At 34.7% G+C, this 22,577-nt stretch overlaps 1 protein-coding gene across 1 annotated transcript in view; it reads left to right on the forward strand.

The window, feature by feature from the left end:
* The window catches only part of LOC121329082 (succinate--CoA ligase [GDP-forming] subunit beta, mitochondrial-like), an 81,775-nt gene that overhangs the window by 42,385 nt on the left and 16,813 nt on the right, over nucleotides 1-22,577 (forward strand). Inside the window, exons 8-9 of the mRNA XM_041274400.1 lie at nucleotides 280-441; nucleotides 1,498-1,640. Of these exons, the coding sequence (XP_041130334.1) occupies nucleotides 280-441; nucleotides 1,498-1,640 (305 nt within the window). The remainder of the gene's footprint in view (nucleotides 1-279; nucleotides 442-1,497; nucleotides 1,641-22,577) is intronic.

The raw sequence follows: 22,577 nt of genomic DNA on the forward strand, positions 1-22,577 counted from the left end.
CAAATAAGGTGCACATAAATCGCCTGCCATGCCAGTTAATGTTACAAATATTGTAAATAACATGTAAAGTTCCTGTAGTTCAAATTTAACACAACTTTTGAGTCCACGTGGTGCAATTTAATGATGCTGCTATTATTATTATTATTATTTGTTGTTGAATTATTTCTGTAACCCCAATATATCCTAGGAGGGAATAGAGAACCCAGCCTGATGTGCACAGATGTTTTCTCTCTTGAACACCTGTTGTATTTTGACTGATTTAACTTGCTGTTCTTTCAGTTGTGTGCTTTGATGCAAAAATCAACTTTGATGACAATGCAGAGTTCAGACAAAAAGAAATCTTTGCGATGGACAATACATCTGAGGGGGATCCAATTGAAACAGAAGCAGCCAAATATGACCTCAAGTACATTGGATTGGATGGGAATATCGCTTGCTTTGGTAACTACAGTCAAACCTATTTTTCAAATGTGTAATAAGTCATTCATGTAAACATGTATGTAAATGTACAGTATAATCACATACAGCATGGAGTAATATGATAAACATTGTTGGCCTAAATCAATTCTTGGAAAAAATGTCTTGCTTTAGGCTTGTGAAATCAACATTAATTCATTTGCCACAAAACCATAGATACTGATGTACATTTATAATATATTTTTTACTCAATCCTTTCTGATTTCTCCCACTGAGTAAATTACAAAAAAAAAGAAACATGTTCAAACTTTACAATTTAAGATTTTAGTATAATACAGTTGTTTCCCCTAAAAAAAGATATGCACATGTACTGCTTACACATGATTCTATTTTACATTTAATGAATTTAATTTAATTAGCCACGTCAATGGTAGCATATACAAATTGACTTTGATTATATTGAACACAAACATACATTTTCAGCAAACACACTTAGTTTATTTTTTATTAAGCTTCAGAAGACTATGTACAGTACCTGCATAATGCAGTTTCAGCACCAGTAAAGTTAATGAAGTAAGATGTTTGTAATTAGACATGGGTTGTGGGCCTTGCAGGGAGTGAATGGGTCACTTATTTGTCTTGGCTTCCCTGGGTCAAACGGAACATTCTTGGTGAAAGTCATTCTTTTTGTTTTTCTGTTTCGTGAGGCACTAATGACCGCAGATACTAAACATGCATGAGATCATGGAATAGATTTACTTGTCCAATCAGGGCTTCACTCAGGCATTTATTAATGAGAGTTAATTCGTACCTCATCTTTATTAATTAGATCACTGTCGTAATGTCTTATTCAACATGTATATTATTATTATTATTATTATTATTATATTATTATTATTATTATTAATAAGTGCATTTTTTCATGACTGGTTATATTCTTGGTATATCTGGTTTAAAATATGGTAACTAGCTTAATGACACCCATTTCTGAATGTGTTTTTTTTTTTTTTCAGTACTTTTTAAATAATATAGCTTGTTCTTGAAGAAAGTGTTCTAATGTGTTTCCTTTTTTATTTTTAGTAAATGGGGCAGGGCTGGCAATGGCAACCTGTGATATTATTGATCTCCATGGTGGAAAGCCAGCCAACTTCCTGGATCTGGGTGGAGGTGTGCAAGAGAGCCAGGTCTATCAGGCTTTTAAACTCCTTTCTGCTGACCCCAAGGTATTTGTAGTCATAAGACATGTACAAGCAAACTCAAGCAAAACTAGAGCTATGGCCAAAGCGTTTGCATCACCCTGTAGAATGAACTCATTTTGCTTCATAAATTTGAATGAAACCTGGTGAATGTTACATTAACATATTGAATTACATACCACTTTGTAGTTTAGTATACTTCACAACAAAAAATTGACATTTCTAAATCTGATATGAAATACTGTACTACTATTGTGGCTTCCGGTAGACTTAATTGTCCTAAAATTCTAGGTGATACAAACCCTTTGTCCATAGCTGTACTGTACTGTGTATACCAAAGATACTCAATTTAAAGATCTGGCAAAACAAAAATAACCTCCATTGCAAGTTCTCTTTAGTGCTTTATTAATATGACATCGCATGACATAACACAGATGTATGCGTTTGTGCAAGTACAGTAAGGGGCGGTGTTAAGCTCTAAAATGAATTGTGAAGATGGGCATACTGTAGTTGCTGCTTGGGAAATTCAGAGACCTCCACACAGTATACAGAAAACACCACGTCCTGAAATCAAAGCAAAAGGGAGGGAATCCATGTCCGTTTCTATTAAATCAGTTTTGTCAAAGTTTAAGGTTTCAGTATAATTTGTTTTTGTGAGCAATAAGACATCGCACTTGATTCTGTGGATCGTGTGGATCATACACATTTTGTGCTCTCTATATAATCTCAGTGAGTGGGGGACTTCTGCCTTACAAATCTCACTGCAGAGGTTTCTTATTATTTGCATCACTGGTGAGAATTGTAGAGTCACTGATGTCTCTGATTATATGCTGAGTGAATATCAAACATTATATTTGCATATATTTAAGCTTAAAAGAAAGTTAAAATGTTTAGAATGCCATTTACCAATTAGTGTGCTCATTTATTGATTATTTCATTCTTGGATGTTAAATGGTTACAGTATCATTGGCAATGTTCATATTGTGTTGCAAATGTTACATATTACAACTCAATATATATATATATATATATATATATATATATATATATATATATATATATATATATATATATAGTATCCCAGCACACTGCAAGTAAGTACAATCTGCATAATTTTTTCTGTGAGAAAGTACTGAGCAAATACCAAACGACGCAATGATAAATTTCTCTTTTCTGGTTCTCTTGTTTTTTTAGATATTGATTAATTGTAATTGTCTGGGTGCTGTATTTATTCTGTTGGACCTTACATAAATCCATGCACCTTGTGCTGTACAAATCAAAGGACTGACTTATTTATTTTGTTTATTTATGTATTACATATTTCCTTTGAAAATAACAGCATAATCTTTAAATTATTATTTTTTGTTTTTTTGGTCCTGAGGCATAGGCAAAAATGGGCAGTAAGCAAGGGTGAGGGTCAACAAAAAAAAAACTAAAAAAAAACATACACACACAACCATCTATGTTTGAAATAAATTCAAATGTTTTATTTTTTTAGTTAAACAGTTACAATATCTCCAGGTCATTTTAATAAAACATTGATTTTTTTTTTAAAACTACAGTACTAGTTCTTAACACAACAGTAGGTCTACTAGTGATATTTTATCATCTTTTCCTATATGTGTGAAACATACATGGTTTTGAGGAACAGTTTATACTTAAAAAAAGAAGGGAAAAAACACACATTTAGTGTCAAATCACCCAAACAGTGGTACTGATGGTTTTTTAAACCAATCACGACAGACAGAGTCTATTGCCTGGTGGTGTAAGGATGTCAGGGCAATAGTTCAATCTGTGTTTGTTCCTGTGATGAGGTTTTAACTAATCAAAGGCCATAATTTCAAACCACTGATTCTGATATATATATATATATATATATATATATATATATATATATATATATATATATATATATATATATATATATATATATATATATATATATAGTGTGTGTGTATGTAGCGCAAACGGAGATGATGCAAACAATGTTCATTCAATCACTGCTAGATTATTCATTTTTTTAAATCCACTTAACAACCATGTCTTGTACTGCTTCCAATAACTGTACCCTTACATTTTGAATGTTCTTAATTTGAAAAGAGTAAGGGTTGACATTAAACCTCTCTGTATCTGAATTTGCATATCACAGGGGATTTTTGAGGTTTACATAAACAGCTGATCTGCAGCTCCAGTGCCAGTACTTAGTTTCCTGAGGATCTATAAATCCAATTTCAGTTTCTCTGTATAAAATACATTACCTGCAATGTATTTATTGATAATTGTTAAACACATGCCATTGTGCTTAATTGAAATGCATGTATGTTAGTCACATAGACTACATCATCACTTGTAACATCCATACATGCTTCAAAAACTGATGGAACAATGCATGCAGCTCATATTCTTGTGCAAAGCAATCTCTCTGGGCTACACACATATTATTATTATGTGACTAATGATTAACATTTGATCCCTATCCTTAGAGTGTAGCCTTTGAGCTGCTATTCAAATACTACCTTGTCCACTATTGGGAAGACATAATAATAGCATTTAAGGGTTTCTGAAATTAAACCCTGTGTAAAACAGGTGTGATTTTTATTTTATACAGCTTCCAAGAGAAGCGAACTAATGTATAATATGTGACTGATATTTTAATAGACACTTGCATTCCAGCTGCGTTGGAGAGAGTATAATGCAATTTATGACCTTTCTAATTGTTGTAGTATATTGTGGAGTAGATTAATTATACTGACTAAATTGCTGGCTTTCTCGATAATGAGCAGTTCAAAAAAAAGTTGTCTGGCACCAACAAAGCCTGACCATCAGCGTTATGTTTGTTGTGTGGTTCGGTTTTACATTTTATTTATGAATTTGGCATCCCATAAGCGTCATATGTATTTACATATTAGTAAGGTTAACTTTTAATTATTTACACATGGTGCTCAATTTAATGCACATTGTTTTTTATCCGTATGGTTCTGGTCACTTGCCTGCTTTAAACACCCATTAATCAATCAATCAATCAATCAATCAATCAATCTTTATTTTAAATCGCGCCTTTCATAGTGGACCACCATCACAGAGCGCTTTACAAGATGCAGTAACAAGAAGAAAATCTTAAATACAGAGAAGTGCATAAGACAATAATGTAAACATGATCACATTACTGAGTCACTTGTATTTCTTCTGCCTTTTTTTTTTTTTCTGTGCAGGACAAGTATTATTGAAGATACTAAACAAGCTTCTCAGATTAAAGTTCTGCTTGTACAGTAGATTTAACAAAAATCTCCATGTCCACGTTCACTGTCAAGATTCTTGATTGCCGTAAAAAGTATTGATGAGAGGAGGATGTAGGGGTTGCAGCTCATGAATTGTCTTTAGGGTTTGACTTTTTGACGTCTCTTTGTCATGATTACAAAAACTGCATCATCCATTTGAAACGCTGTACTCCTTCCACATCTCATTACCTTGATCCCTGTCTGGGCAGCAGGATCATTTTTTTTCCATTTTTTTTTTATTTCTGTGGAGGTTGAAGCCGAAGTCTAAAGCCACTCTTTCTAAAGTGGTTCCTGTCTTTGTCGTGCTCTGCTGATAAACCTGCACCTGATTTCTTACCCGTTGGGCCTTGCTATAAAACTTAAGCAATGTATTTCCTGTGTAATATAGGGTGTTTTCTCTGTGACCTGAACTCATAAGCAAGTCTGGTCTTGGTGAGTCAAAGGACATTTCAAGTGACTGTATGACCTTTCAACTAAGTTTGCTCTACTTATTTTATTCTATAAAATTGCTAGAGAAAGGTTGGATCTGGCAGTTGCTTTAGATAAGTTACAAACAGCCATAGGGAAAATAAGAATATAGAATCTCTCAGAATGATTTCAAACATCTTAGTGTAAATTAATGAAGAGACTAAAATGGCCTTTTAAACATTCTATTATTATTAGTATTAGTATTATTATTATTATTATATATTATATATTATTTATTTTATTTATTTATTTTTGGTTAACCCGAGAGACTACATTCCACAATTTGTCTGTGCTTATAGCTCTGAATCATGTCAAAGAAATGGCAAAATGAAGTGATATATATATCTTATTTATTAAAAATCGCTGTTTAATATGATTTTACTTTTCTGCGGTGTTTGAGAACAGCTTATATTGTCAGCTCAGTTTAATAAATCAAGAACTGGGTTTATTATGTAATCCCACAGCATATATTAGAATGCTAATTTTACAGCGATTTAATAAAATTGTGCCTGTACTAGTGCTTTACAAAAATTGGATAGCTTTGTATATAAAATAATTGATTTCAGATGTACAGTGCAGTGCTTACAAAGGTACCAGGAAATGTTCCTGTCAAGACAACTGAGGAAGTCAGCACCTCCGGTCACTTTTCTTTAAAGTAACAAAAACGCTTATTCACTGCCAAACATGAACAACTTCAGATATGTAATGACTGCAGTATAGCGTACCCACCTTAAGGTTAGGGTTTCAGTGTAGGGAGAGGATTATTTTCTGTTTTATGTTGTATGTGATGTGTTATGGTTGGTGTATACATATTGGTGCACGGGATATAATGTAGGATATGTGGCACGAGTGATGTAAACTATAGATTTGTATTTAGGCACGGGGATTGCAGAATCACTTCACATGCAGATTAAAATATGTAGTAGTATGATAAATTAGCAAATGAATCCCAGCACAGCTGTATGTGTAGCTGCATGAATCACTCACGAGAGAGAGAGAACAAACCAGCACAATACTTGTTTGGGGTTCGTCTGTTTTCTCTGTCTATTTATTTTGACCAACGTGTTGTTCAGTGTTTTGTTTAAACATTGTGTTTGTTAATTTAATAAACTGGCACAAGCAAGCGCGTTCACTGCACAACTGTGCGTCATTCAGTTCCTGGTTTGATATCGCCACACAAGCAATCCGTGACACACGTGCTGTTGCATCTTTTTGCTCTGCAGCAAAATGTCTACACGTCTCTAAAGTCAGAGGCCTGCAGGATTGATACAAAGCAGACTTCATAACACTGATGAAAGCATTAGCTGAAACATTTGTCTACATGACTATAGTTTTGGCAAATCATTTGCCAGTCAAAATGAAAATGCATTCTGAAATGTAATGACATACAGTATTGAATAACAAAAAGTCGTAAAAAAAACAAACAAAAATAAAACACTTTGTGGACTGAAGTCTGTGACCCTTTTTTTTTTTTAAGATAAAAGACTTATCTCCTCAAACTTAAAGAACTTAAAACAGAATTGCAAATCGTGGTGAAATGTAAAAAAATGCCCAAACACACAGGAACCCAAGAACAATATGCACGTGATCATGAGGATTTCATTGTGCAAGACAGCAAAGGAATTTAAGGTATATGAAGTGTGCGAGTACTGTCGAGTTAATACATATTGTGACAGAAAAAAATGCTCAACGCTAACCGAAAACAGTAATTTCCTACAGTATATAAAAAGCAAAATCCCCCAGAAAAACTATTTACATAACTCGAAAATAGCTAAAAAATAAAGCGCAGGAAAATGAAATTGATACGAAACGAAAAACAGAAGCCCTCAATATAGGCTACGCTACAGCTTAGCTCATTCTTGTGAAATGTTTTTAAGGGAAAAATATTAGCACTTCTTTACTATCCAACTCATCAATTGTGTCTAAGTGGCTGAACTGCTGCTGGGTGTCTGACTCCTCTAAATCCATCAGACATTATTAGCACAGTGATTATTAATGTGCTTCTTCCCCTATAAGCTCTGCTTGAGAGACTAGGAGGGGCACGTGCCAGAAATTAAGTGGCAGATGTATGGATTGTTCCAAAAGTTCCAGAAAAACACCGTAACAATGACATGTGCATCCCTTGGGCTTTGACACACCTTCTCCAGTGGTGGTAGAAAATATCCTGGTTCCTCTTTCTTTCAGTCTACATGCTGTGCATTACTGTGAAGTTTTCTGTGGTGACTAATGTCATGGCCACTCATGGCACACAGTGTCAAGAATGGCTTGATGCTGGAAAAGTGTTTCTTCCAACTTGTCAGATAGAAATGAGGCATATTTCTTGTGTATGGGCTCAATGCATCTTTACTGACAGTATATCTTCAAATAGACTGCAGAGATTGCCTACAGAGAACATAAGAACACTTATTCCCTGATCTTAACTAAAAAGTATTCCAAAGGTCACCTTGTCATTGAACTAGATTAGGTCTGAGGCAAAAGGTGGTTTTCAGGATCTGTTTAAAAAATCCTTGGGAGCATTAGAGAAAATGTGTTGAGGAAAAGAGAGACATGGCCAAAGGTTTTTTTGTCGAAACATTTGTTTTGATGATGTGTTTTGTTTTGCTTATTAACCGCACAGTGTATCTTTTGATTGGGCGTTGTGGATGGTAGCAAGAAAGGCTTCTTCCAAACATGTCTACATCTAAATCAAATATATATTTTGTACAAATATAGTATCGTAGTACTCCTATGTAGTACGCTATGACTTAGGTTTGTTCTTACTGTACATGTATACTTTTCATTGATCAGTGTTTTCTTTCACAAGTACTTATGGTACTTCAAACTGCATCTATAAATCCATAAGGTTTTATATGAGATTCTTCACATTTTTGGGGGAGATAAATTGTTAGTCATAACCGTCATGGTTCCAGCTTCATTTTTGTCTTGTGTACAACCCTCTTTATTCATATCTAGCTTATTTTCCATTTATACCCCTTACTTCCCAAGGTTCTCGGCTTACTAATGTGAACATATCTAAAACTACACTATGGTAGGCAAAAATATGTGTAACAGGCAGTGTTGTGTGATACGGATTGTGTCCCCTGTCAGTGAGATGAGATGAGGTGAAGATGCTCGCTTGCAGTGTGCGGGGTCATAAAAAGGTACAGACTGTAGGACATTGCTGTACATCACATTGTGTTATCTTATGGTTCAGTGTTGATTACAGTTAAAAAAAAAAAAAAAAGTTATGTAGAACAGGCACTAGTGGGTTAATAATGTCCTTCCGTGGAAATGTAAATAACAAAGATTAAAAATGTGTTAACAGTAAACTAAACTTTGAATTTGTAGCAGATATTGGAAAACCATGTGTCTCAAAGAAGCTCTTATGTGTAATACTGTCAAACTAACTGCTTCTGTGGATATGACTTACAGGTCAAGGAACTGTTATTACAGATATAATAGTGGTTTGTGAATTATGTATAAAACCTGTAATCAGAAGCAGCTTAGGGATGTGGATACTTGAACCACAGCTTCTCTTGGTCTTTGACCAGCATTTTGACAGACAAGTAGATAATATAGCACTGATGGGAGAAATCAGTGTCAGCTGGCAGAAATCTATTTTGAAAATTCACAGTATGGAAGCGCCTGAGGTTCTGCCTCCTTCTTGTGATGTTGTATGTCACACTTCTGGCTGTCGAAAGGGTTTAAGTTTGTTGAAAACGTACTCATTCAGAGGTTGTGGTCCCAATTTTGGTGAAACATGGTAAAGTGCAAACACAGGGGCAAAGTGCTTTATGTTCCTTTCATGTTGCTGATTCTAAAGGGATTTTAAGCAAAGCACAGGTGGAATTCCATTAATGCTGACCAATAAAGAACAGTGGGAGTCAGAAGCTGCTAGCTAATGAGGAGCATTCATCAATTTTTTCAACTACATACTCTCAGCCATATTGATAATAATATGATAACTATGATTTGGAACATAGCTTCATTAAACTAGTATTGCTTCCAAATACTGTATCTGAATTTTTGACAAACAAAAGGCACACCTACAAATATTAAGTGATCTGGAATTAATTACTTGACATATGAGCTATACATTACATTTTTCAGCAGTACATTTTGTGAATCTGGTGGCAGGGATGTAATAACAAAAAAAGTACAGGCAATAAAAAACTGTGATGGTACATTATGAACAGTTAGCTAACCGCACATATTCACTGATGTTTATTAGCACTAGAAGTATGTATGTGTGTGTGTGTCTATATATATATATATATATATATATATATATATATATATATATATATATATATATATATAAATAAAACCCTTGTACCGACTCAGATGGAACAGTTAAATCACTTACTTAAATTATATTAATAGTATATGTATCATTGTTTAGCATTAATGTACAACGTGTGTACAAATAGAAACGGTAGCCTCTTATTATCTTCCCGGTCAGATTGTCTATATTAAATAAAGTGCCCTTAAATATGTAAACAGTACATACAATAAATTGTGAATCGCAGTTCCACCAGCTGTGGTACAGTAAAAATGAGGTGAAAACAGAAAGTTACAACAGTTCTTCATGTCCTGCTATTGAAGGAAAAAAATAAGTGGTGTGATACATTAAGCTGTTTTTCACAACCCTTGGGTATTTTGATGTACAGTAATTTAAAAAAGAAAAAAGAATGAATAAAAACCCTAAAGTACTTTGCCTGCTAGCCTGTTCTGTGTTCCTGAGGCGTATGCACTGTGAGTGACAGTAGGTAATATTAGCATATGCACCCTTGATACTTGTGAGTTCCATGAAAAGTGTCTGCATTAATAAACTACAAATACTAAAATGAGTTGTTGACTTAAGCTAACAAAAAAAAGTCATACAGCAGAGTCATGTCTATATTGGACTATACAGAATCCGTCTACTGTGCACTCATAGCATTGTTTTTCACATAGCATGCTGGAATGTAAGTTTTTTTCCTTGTCTCAGGTTTAAAAAGAGATTGATAATAAGGCTGAGGTGCATTGGAAGATTCACACTGTGGTTTCTCCTGTCATTCTTGTAATTGCGATGCAGTGATGGCCTAGCCCCCATACCTTTCACAAGCACTAACGTTCAGTACCAAATTATTTAAACAGTGAGTAGGAGAAATCCAGGATAAAGATTCCCTTTGCTACTATAAAGGAAACACATCCTTGTCTCACCCGTGTCTGTTTTTGGCAAAGAGTTATTTTATCTAATTGCAAAATCATATCTAAGCTGAAAATAGTATTATTATAGAAACATGTTTACCTTTGTATACTTTTTCACCAAGAAGAATTTTGGTGAGTCAACAGCTGTCAATGGTAAACAAATGGCAATACATTTTAATTTTAAGGGGTCCTTTTTTATTCCTTGGCAAATATCTTCTCTTGTACTTAGTCTTTAATCATGTTCGGCTTTATTATAATGAATTAGATTAGGTGAGAACTGTTAACCATCCAATTTAGTTTCGTAATTTAAATTAACTGACTTTCTTTTATTATTATGATTATACTTGATTGGTTCATTTGTATTTCCTTACAGGAACAATGGAATGTTGCTAAGTACATGACGAAGACTAAAAAGCATTTCTGAAACTAATTATTTTTGTAACGCAATATTGCCTTTGCTTCCGTCTTTACAGAAGAACAGTAAATCTTTTCAATTTTAAATGATAACTTAATATGTGTAATATGTGCAGTGGATTAGAAAATGAGGACAGGGCTTGAACAACATGACTACAAAATTAACTTTATGTACCATGAATATTAAAACGTTAAATGATCACTTAAAACTATGATGTTATTAGTTACAACATACAAGATAAACGAATGCTGTCAAAACTGCACATTTCATAGACCATTTTAGACAGGGACTTAATATTTGCTTGGATTTGTAGACTCTACAGTAACCCCACAAAGTAGCTTTAAATGTTAAATAAGAATTAACAAGTTTCCACTGCCTTTCCAAAATGTAATACATGTGCCATAAAGTTTCTAGCAGGGACACTAGTCAAGTCTTCTCCTTTTATAGTTTTTTTTTTTTTTTTTTAAAGCATCATTAATCACACATTGGGGTTGTTAAACCGATGTCCTCTATGTTTTAATTACAAATGTCTAAAATAAAACAAGGTACACACAGACTTAATTAACTAAAGTTCAGAATATCACTTTTTTTCTTTAATACATTAACACTGGAGGGTGTAATAAAGATCAGCTGTTCAATTGCTGTTTTAAGAATGTAATCTTTTCAGCACTAAGTAAGTATTTTAAAACAGTTAGTTAAGTTTTCCCCTAAAACAAAAGTTGTATACCTGTATATGATTGCATACCTAAGACTAGTTTGCTTTGTGTGTTTCTCATGTGCAGGCTGATAGCAGTGATCTGTTTTGATTACGGTATTCTGTCCATGACTTCTACCTGCAATATATAACGTGTTTAAATGCAGTACAAATATTCAAATACTTTCTATTGAATCTATTTCTATAGAATCACAACAGACCGTCTCCGTATCGTCATTTTGGAGATTTTAGGTTACTTATCATTTTAATCCCTCTTAATTTTCCGTTCTTTTGATTCGTTCAATAGCATCCATTAATAATGGTTTTACATAGAGAATTAACCACCCTTGAGTGTGGTCTCTCCAGTGCTGGTTTAAATTTAACCAGGGATGTATTTTTATGATGTACAGTTTTAATAATGAACTCAAAATGTCTCAAATGCTTGCAGTGTTCGTACAAAATCCATGACTGAAAAGGAGTTAAGTTGAACTGAATTGATTGATGTTGAGCAAAGTGTATTGATTTCAACAGCTTCAATTGGGCACACATATAATTAGTTTTGTAGTGCATGTAATCCTGCTTTATGTTCTTGTATGAAGCATGTATTATCTAAGATTTAGGTTGCTGACCAACTCATTTCGAAGGATAATTGTGGCACACACACACACACACTATAATATGCCCATTATGTATATTATCTGTGGATAAGATTATAGTTTGAGACAGTCTGGTACTTCTTCCACACACTGGGAATCACCATCAAATAAATGAAGCAAAGCTTCAGAGCTATGTTGTTTTCTGCTTATACACTGCCTCTGGAATGTCATTTATGCTTTATATTTCCTTGTAGTGAAAAGAGGCACCCAGGGGCACCAAACTCATTTTCCTCTGTATTTCAAGTTTAGCTCTTTCAGACTTCTTTGACAACTAGCAAGAGTTCTGGCACCACGTTGCTGGAAAGTAACTCACACTACCAGAGGAGCTATTTGTCTCATTGGTTGCACTGGTGTGACATGCCTTTATAACATTACTTTGATACAAGTAGGTTTACAGCTACATTTTATGGCCTGTGATAAATCTTTTTTTTTTTTTTTATAGTATATATTCATTGCTGTGCACCCAGGTTGTGCAAGTCTAACATATTTCCTGGAAGGGAAGGAAAGCAAACTCAGAACTTTCTTTTACCTGTCATAGTACCAGCTGTTTCTTTTATATATATATATAAAAAAAAAAAAAAAAAAAAACCTGTTTTCTATGTCATATTTCTTTCAAAACTGCACATTTAAGATGTACTCTATATGTTCCATTTAACTGCAAGACAGGTACCACTAAAAGTGTGAGACTTTTTTTTTTTCAAGAGGGTGTAATTTAATCCACAGTTCACAGTGAGTGAATGACTGACCAGATGAACAGTTTTAAACTGAGCTTTTAGTATCATTCAACCAAACGCATATCTGTCAGTATTCAATAGTACTACAACCACCAAAAAATAGTACTGAACTGTCTATCGATGAGTCTTGCAATGCCCCTCCCTTATCTTTGAATTATTTTTTTTTTTTTTTTTGTGGTGGATTTGTTAAAAATTGGACGCAGCTAGATTGGCCTTTCAGTTGGTAAAAACGTAAACTGTGGTGATCTACACAGAGTTACATTCCCATAGCGTTTTAGCCCAAATCCTCAATAACGCAGCTGTTTATCTGACAGAACAAGAAAACAATTAATAACCCATTTCAGACTAACTACAAGCCCCCATTAAATGCCAGAGTTGTCTATTTCTGAGTTGGTAACTTTAGTGGATGCATTTCTGCTATTTGAAAATTCATACCTATGACAATTTGGAGTATATGGCTTTGAGAAACTAGCCCAGCGTGTTGAACAGCAGGTAACTTTATCATCACGTCTTTTTCCCTTGGTGGCTGCATTTTCACAGCTTACGGGAACACTACATTTAAAAAATGAACACGTAGCTCACCAAAATTTGATTTTGTATCAAACACTAATGTACAGGTAACCTTTTTTGTTATCCTCTATCACTCTGTTGTATTCATATTCTTCAAAAAGATATGTACTGTATGACACATTTCACTTGTACCTAAAAACAAAGCATATGGTGTGTGGATGTATTTTGGGGGGGGTGTGCGTGGGATAAGGAAGGCTGAGAAAATGCACATGAATGAGTCTCACACTAAGTATGTGAGACTTGACATGACTGTAAAGAATGATATCTGAATGTTAATTTGGTGATTTTAAGTGTACCTACATAGTTTATTGCTAGATTTGTAACATTTAAGTTTGTTTTTCCTTTCAGAAATATTATGCTTAATATGCTTATAGAAACTTGATTGCTTCTATGCTAAGCTTTCTCATTGTTCTAATGAACCAATCTTGGCTTCCCCCAATTGGTTCACAAATGCAGTGATCTTGAAACCAGTGTTGACCAGTGGAGGTTCATTAGGTTTATCATAATTCTGCTACAGCCTTTCAAATTAATTAATGCCACAAGCATGTTCCTTGACCACCTCACTGTAAAAGAACAATTTAATGTTTTGTTTGTATGCAAATAGTCCTGAAGACAAGTTTGGTCAAATCTTGAAGGTCTCGCATTGCTACAAGATAAAGGGGGACGTCTGATGATACCCAATAACCCCCCCCCCCATTTTTTTTTTTTTTTTTTTTTTGTGTCTTAAAGAGTAGTAACTTGCAGATTTGATGTGCAGAATCATCTTTATGGTCCATACTGGCATAAAATGTGTCTGTCTCTCTCTTTTTTATTTATATGGGGCATTGTTTTATTTGTCATCACAGGAGCTTCCAGGAGTGAAAATAAACAAATAATACGATTACAAATCCATGACCAATCTGATATCTAATAGGTATGTGATGAATCTTTAAAGTTGGTTATCCAGCAAATCATTCGATTGAAAGGGACCACAAAGCATGACTCTTCATTGAAGACTATAAAAGAACAAATTACCTTTTGCCTCAAAGTCACAGAAGCCTGATCAGAATGGTTTAGTTCCTGTGCTCTCTGGAGGTATTTCTCCTCAACTTGTGATTGAGAATGTGCTCTCTGGATTGTGAAGGATTTGGCTTTAATAAATAAATAAATGTAACACAAAGTAGATTTTTATTTTTATTTATGAAAGTCATTCTGGAACATGAATAGATTATCTCTATATGACTACTGTGACAAACCGGGGTAAGTTTGCCACAGTGATCTTTTTACTCTGTCTCCTTATAAAAGGAACAGCACTCAAATCACAGGTAGTTTTTTAACAGGGTGGGGCTTGTATATTTAGTTATTTACGCAAAAAGTAAACAAAACCTAATTCCACCCAGGAGTACTTACTAAACGTTTCAAGTTTTTTCTATATCCGGACAGCTAAGCTGTTTACCAGTACCAAAAACTTACACCTTGTCAGGTGTGACCACCCATGCTTCCTTCAGGCCTTAGCCTTAACGTAGACAGCCTCTCAATGTGCTGCCCTGCTTATGCACGCTTGCCTAAATTACTAGCAGGTGTTGCTAATTAAATTAATACAACCAATTAAAACCTGTGGCTGTGCACAAAACCGACATTTCCACATGTGTTTGACAAGGCAAGGAATTAACCCCATCCCTGCCAACCACCACCACCAAATAACCCCCCCCCCCCCACACACACACACAACATATTCCAAAATGGTCATTTTCCTAATCCTAGCGATACATGTGGTACAGCATAAAAGTGAACTTCAGTCTGCTCCAATCAAAAGCATAGGCATTTTAAAATTCATAGTTAGCTGTAGATGTTTCGTGTGAATGGAAATCATTTGCATACATCAATTTGCTTTATTTCATTAAACTAGAATCCAGTTCACATATTATCTTGAATTGATTTATCATTTCCATCAGTTCATATCTTCGTTTTTTAGTGCACTCTTCAAATGTGCTTTCATGTCAGCAACATGGCTTGTCTTTGTCAAATGATAGAACCCTGCTTAGTGTCAAAGTAACTTGTACTAATTTGTTCATGTTTCCCAAGTCTTCAGTTCCAATAGGCTACCCAAGATTCCCTTTCATCACATTTTGCCCTCTGTGAACTCAGACTTTGTAGGAATTCCACTTGTTATCCTGATTGTTTGACATGCTTTATAACCCATTCCTCTAGGATCTGGACTGAGACTATTATACTCTTCCTTTCTGCTGTCATATAGAAATGAGATTCAGGCATTCTAGAATTTGTCTTTTGTTGACTTTTAAAGTCTTTGAAAGTTCACAAAGTGTTTGCAGTACATGCTTGTACATGAAAATGATTATCATCCACCTCTGGTATTAAACTTTGCTCTGCCGCATAACTGTTTTCTACTTTTCCTGTTGTGATTGAGATAAAATTTTCATAATCGCATTGATATGGTACTGGATGTCCTGTCTGATAAAGTCAAATCTGACATCTGCAACTGAATACTGAATTATGACACTCTTCCATCCAGGATTCTATCCAGAATCTTTACTCGGACTTGCAGTGTAACCTACCAGTGTTGAAACTTTGGTGATATACGCACATGCAGTGTTAGAACCAAAACGTTTTAGATCAGAAAGTCACAGGCTTCTATAATTTGCATCCTTGTGGGTGCATTTCTCTTCAGTGATGTGCGTGGTATGCTAAACCCCACTGGCTGCTGTTCATAGAGATTACTGTAACTGTAATTGGCTTTTCTAAACCTGATTTGCTCTGAAACGCTTGTATGATGTTGTGATGAGTCAAAGGGATTTCGGTCTGTGATTCAGCCGCCCGACAGTAGATGGCATCAAACCAACTCGGGACTTCCCTTACCAAGATCTCGTGACCATGGCAAAAGTCATCTTTTTGAGGGGGGGCACCTTGGTGAGGGGCGGAAGTACACATAAATTACTGTCTGGACATTCCATTTAATACACTCTCGCCTCACAGATGTACATATACCTCTTTATCTTATAACAGGAAAAAAAAAGAAGCCACAGGGAATGATGTATTAATTTGGAGAAGAAAAAGAATAACATGAAATAAACACAAATGTTGTTACCATGTTTTTTCTTTGTTTTAGTTTAAATAATAATAATAATAATAATACAATAAATGCCATATGCACAGAACAAATCAAGTCAGGGAATGTGTATTCTTTCCTTGGACACTTTTGCTTGGCTTTATACTACTGCCACAAATATATTCTTGGATATTGGGATTGGAAATATGCAGCTGTGTTCTACTCAGTAATTTGTGAAGTCTAGGATGTAGAACACCCTGCATGATTACTGCCTCCTACATTCTTTCTTTTGCAAGTATATTAGATTTGCTGACTTGTAGCAGAGATGCAACTTATATTCTACATAATATTGTTAGGATAAATGAATCACTGATGTATCAAATGGTCATTTAGAGAATTATGTGCTACGTATCACAGGTGACATCTGCACAGTGTACTATACAATAACAGCTGTTAAAGGAATTAAGTCAAGTTTTGAGTCAATTTATTTTTATGCTTGTTGTTGACACCATATACTCTGTCATTTTGTGACATATAAACAGTTTTGTGTGAGTCTGTGAACCTTATTGTTATACCTAAGAGATAGTAGAGTTTTGAGCAAATTTAATAAGCCAACGCTTGTAAAACCGAAATGTTTACACAGTTTGTGGGTTTGTAAACCTTACCCAGAGTTTCAGAGTGTCAGTTAATAGTGCCTTTACAATTAAATTTTTTTCAATGCCTGTCACCACCTGTTTGCCACTGAGTACTGATACTTACATTTTAAGTATATCAGTGATTACACTGTCAGTCACAGCTCTGAAGGACCTGAAACATTCAGAGATTGATGTTTGACAGAATAATTAGAAAACTGTCCCACTGTAATCACAGGGGTTTGTGTTCAAGAAGGGTTCTTACACCAAATGCATCCTGTCAAAAGCTTGAGGGTTAAATTTTCACCTGGACAAATATTGAATGGCAGGAAAGAAAATGATTTGAAACTTGCTGTGAAAGAGTAGGCCTGACTGCTTCCAGTCCAGTAAATTACTAACCCATTTACCCTTTACCGAGTCCTTGTGATTCTCTTAGTAAGTGACTTAATTAAGCGAATACATTCGGAGGGCTGTGGCATATACTGTAGGGTTTAATGACGTTTTACCAAAGTTACCAAATCGCATCTGAGAAAGCACTAGGAAGGGGGTTTGTAACATTTCCTCCTAAAATTTATATTTATTTTTCAGTCATTCTATGCATTTATTTTTCCTCTGTGACTATAAATAACAAAGAATGAAATGAAATAGTTTTTGTCAACTGTTCCTGGTTTTTTCTTCTGTTGTCTGCTACAGTAAGTCATGTCCCATATTACACAATGTGGCAGCACAGTTTTGAGAATCAAATGATTTTAGCGCTATATGTAACTGTAATTGACAATTGTTCCACAGCACTACAGAGCTCGTCATTCTTTCTACCCTGGGAAAAGAGAACCATTTAATTGTGTTTTAGCAGACTTCTAAAGGTGTAATTTATTTTGAATGGCAAGCTCAAAGTTGCAACACATTCACTGCAATAAAGCTGTCGTGTAAACATGTTACAGTTTGTGTTACCCCAATTAGTCTGTTTGGTCTCAATCAAGAGGTTTAAAAAAGGTGACACATCTACTTGTTTAAACATTGTCTTGCTATGTGAAACTCTTGCATTATTGAATTCAAAGTGTTGACCGTAAGACAGTTTTTCTTTTTTCATTGTGGTCTGCTATTTCAAAAAAGTAGAATGATTCGTTTTTCAATAGCTTTGAGATAAATTATGTTTAGATCAGATTGGTAGGTTTGCAACAGAAATCCAGGCCAGCACTTAATACACCTATCTGGTACTATAGTATCAGTATTGAGGTGCACATTAAACAACTGTCATGTTTGAGTCCTAGGACCAGAACTAAGCAATACTGTTAAAAATCATCTATTTCCTCTTGTAGACAAACTTAATTCTTAGGACTGCTGCGTCTAGTGAGATGTTCCGGGAATATGATATTATTGCAAACATTTACACTGGGGCATAGCTTTATTTGATGCCAATTGCTGGTTTATCTGAACCCTGTACAATATTTGTTGATGCTTGCAGATGGCTGGAGAGGTTTCTGCCCCAGCTATTTTATAGGTCCTTAGTGAGTTGTGACAGTTGCATCCAGGTGTCTGTCTGTCTTAACAAAAAACAAAACGTGTTTAATGAATCCAGGGAGAGTAATTGTACCAGTCTTGTATTACATGAGTAAATACAGCTGAGTTAGCATGTACTTTGAGCTGGGACTGTTCGTCACTTGTTTATGTAAAACAGTAAGGTTTGATTCATGTTTTAAGTGGAACACAGTCTATTTAAAAAGTTGCTCTTTATAGTAATTAGCACTCTGCGTATCATCTTTTCACTACTAGTTACTTATTTTGTCTGTTCGTGCAAAAGGAGAGAGGGGAGGAATATAAAATTTGATACCTAAGAAAAAAAAAAACAGATGCCCTTTAAATGGCTCATTGGCTTCCAAGATCAGGTGCTGTCTGAATTAAAATCATTTGGATAATTGACCTTCTGTGTGAATAAATTAGAATAAATTAAATTTGATTGGCCATGTAACATTATGAACAAAGTAAAATTGGAGTGTTTTATATTCAACTGTAGTTTGTTGTGTTGAGTCTCAGAGGTGATTATGAATTCCATTCAGTGTTTTATAAAGTCCTCATACAATCTAATAAACTAATCTGTGTAAAGAAACAGAAATGCAGATTTTTAGAATGCACGTTTCCGGAGGTGATTGAAAAGTGTTGAGTGCTTGGGAATGCTATTTGAGTAGCAGTTTAGTGAATTGGTTATACATTTTGTGAGAATGAATAATAGCTATCTAGATATACTGTGTGTGTGTGTGTGTGTGTGTGTGTGTGTGTGTGTGTGTGTGTGTGTGTATATATCTATCTATATATATATCTATCTATATATATATATATATATATATATATATATATATATATATATATATATATATATATATATGAGATGGTACTACCATTTTGTTTGAGTCACAAGACATCAAGGCAATGTTTGACTTCTTTCAGCAATGACTCTGAAAAAAGACACCTTTTGCTATTCTCAGTAAATAGTTTAAGTGTGTTACACATTTAAAAAAAGCGATCTTCTGGTTGAGTGTAGTTCATTTTAATAGACTGATAGGAGATATGGAATTTTAATCCTACTTGAAGTCAATAGCAAAGAGATTCTGCTTTGCATCTGAGGTTTAATAGTAGAGCATGTTTACCAAAAGTGAAAGCTGCTCTTTTTACTGTCCTGAAAAAGAAAGGCACAACTACGCCTGCTGTGGCCTATCTTGATCTTAAAAAAAAAAAAAAGAAAACTTAAAAAACTGTTCAGAAGGAAAGATAACCCTTATGCAAAATGTTAAATCCTCAGAGACACACATGAGAGGTAGCGACTGAATTTACCTTTGAATATTTTAATTTAATAATCCTGGAAACTGAACTGAATGGAAAATTAAAGACTGCAAGTACAGAAGGAAGAAGGTAATGCAGTGTCATGTCATGAATAATGTAACTTATTAAATAACCATTTTAAACTGAGCACCAAAGCCTTGGTGAGAATTTACAGGGCAGAGTTGTCAGTCAGTTGCTCCTTAGAAGGCCTTGCTTGAATTGGATGAGGATATGATATAAAAAACAGTAAGAACTGCAACATACCAGGAGTCCCTTTCAATACTGACCTCGGTATACAAATTTTATCTTTGAATAGCCTGCTATTTTAACATAGATAACCATTGTTCTTATAGTAAAGAAAAACATGCAAGACAATTTCAGTTAATTTTTTTTTTTTTTTCCTTGGTGTGTAGGTGGAGTAGGCATGGAGATGACAAAGTGCTAGTTCGGTCTAAAGCAATATAAAACAGTGACTTTGAATGTAGTTCGTTAGATATCTGTGACGCTCTCTTGTATTGCTGACATGATTTCTGGAAATGAATAGTTCTCCAGCTGAAAATTGAGCCTTACTCATCCTTGATGGGCAAGTAAAGGCAGCTGTCACAGTTCATAACCTTGTGGTGACCTACAAGACATAGAGACCTTGATGCAGCATGAACCACTTGAGTGCCATTCATTGAGTTGGGTGTGTTTTGTGATGCACTCTTGCACTCCATCTTCTTAAAATTTTGGATGCTTTTGCTTCTAGTTGATTAATTGCTTTACTTCAGCTATAAATAAAATGCATTTACAAGTTATAACCAGAATGGAACATTTGAAGGGAGGTTTAACTTAATGAATATCATCAAATCAGACACTTGCGTGATAGTAATCAAGCAATTTCATGGCAGTCTTCAAAAGCCACCTTGAATACATGTCTTCTGTACAGAAAGACTCCCATTATATACCAGTGTGAGCCCTTCCAGGTCTTACTTTGTACTAAATTAGACCCATCTGAGCTTCTTATCAATGCATTGTGAAGAATTAAGCTCATGGTAAAAACCTGGATTTCCATCCACTTGTACTTTTGAATGGAATTAAGTGAGTCTGCAATGAAAAGTGTTTACAATGAAAGTCACTTCATTGGGTGATGAGTATTTACATTTAGATGCACTGTTATACAAAGGCACTCACCCACTTTACCTATTTTGTGATTGACTGCAGATGGTGGAAGCACACCTTGAGACAAAAGGTGGGCATTTAACGGAATAACAGTTACAGGCACTTTGACCATTACTGGAATCTTGGTGGTCGTTGTCTACTGCCTCCCGATGCCAGTTTTCTTTGCTATATGTAGGTGTTGCAATTGTTTTTGTTCAGGAAAATAAATATTACTTATAGTACAAGCTTAGGGGTCCAAAGTTATTTCTTAGTCACAGGTTTTGTGAGTTAAATAGATGAGCCATCATAGGTTCTGCCATTTTTTTAAATGATGCACCTGCATTTAACATATTTGCTTGCCATTGTTATCAACAGGAAGGCAGCCTGCAGTTTGTGTGTGTGTGTTTATTGGCAGAAATGTAAGGCCACGCTGTGTTGAGGCTTCTCTGTTGCAGCTGATTTGTGACATAATGCTTCATCTTTCTTACTTTCAGCAAGGAGGAGCTGTCATGCTTCAACAGGCTAGATAATTATTTCTCTCTTATCCCCTCTTCCAGGCCAAATCAAAAATTTCAACAAAAAGCTGGGGCCTTTCCTCACTTTAAAAGCATGTGTGCTGTTAGAATTTGAAATATATCTCTAAAAAACATAAGAGAGGTGATAAGATTCTTGGGGGGGGGGTGTTTAAAGGGGCAAGCTAGGAACTGTTTTTATTGAGTAAAAATGTGTCTCGGTTTTCACATTCCTAAAAAAATAAAATCCTTTTAAAGTTACTACTTGAGCATTATTAATCTAATGAGCATGATTATGTACATGTTGTAGTTTTGTTTAAACTTTTTAATAAACTGAACGCAATTATAAAGGTATACAGTTTAATGAATTAAAGGTGCATTTTAGTAAGTGATTAAAAATGAAAATATGGTTCAAATATATATGAACATAATTTAGATATTGTATTTAACTTAATCAATGAAACTGCAAAATGATATTGCAAGTGTCTACCGGAAGCCATAATAGTAATACAGTAATTCATGTTAGATTTCAAAATGTCACATTTTTCAGTTTTTATCAGTTTTCCGTGTAATATATGGCAAACTACCAAGCGTTACCCAATGCAATATGTTAATGTAAAATTCGTCATCAGGTTTCATTCGACTTTCTGAAGCAAAGTTAGTTAATTCTATAGGGTAATGCAACACTTTTGGCCTTAGCTGTACATTTGTGATGCAGACAACATATACATAAAGACATGGGGCATCTCGTAACCTGTGTTTGAGGCATGGATATTAGACTGGAATGGTAATGTTATTACCAGAAATAAAATCCAATTAAAATAAAATTG

The sequence above is a fragment of the Polyodon spathula genome, chromosome 16 (assembly GCF_017654505.1).
Source record: "Polyodon spathula isolate WHYD16114869_AA chromosome 16, ASM1765450v1, whole genome shotgun sequence".
NCBI lineage: Eukaryota > Metazoa > Chordata > Actinopteri > Acipenseriformes > Polyodontidae > Polyodon > Polyodon spathula.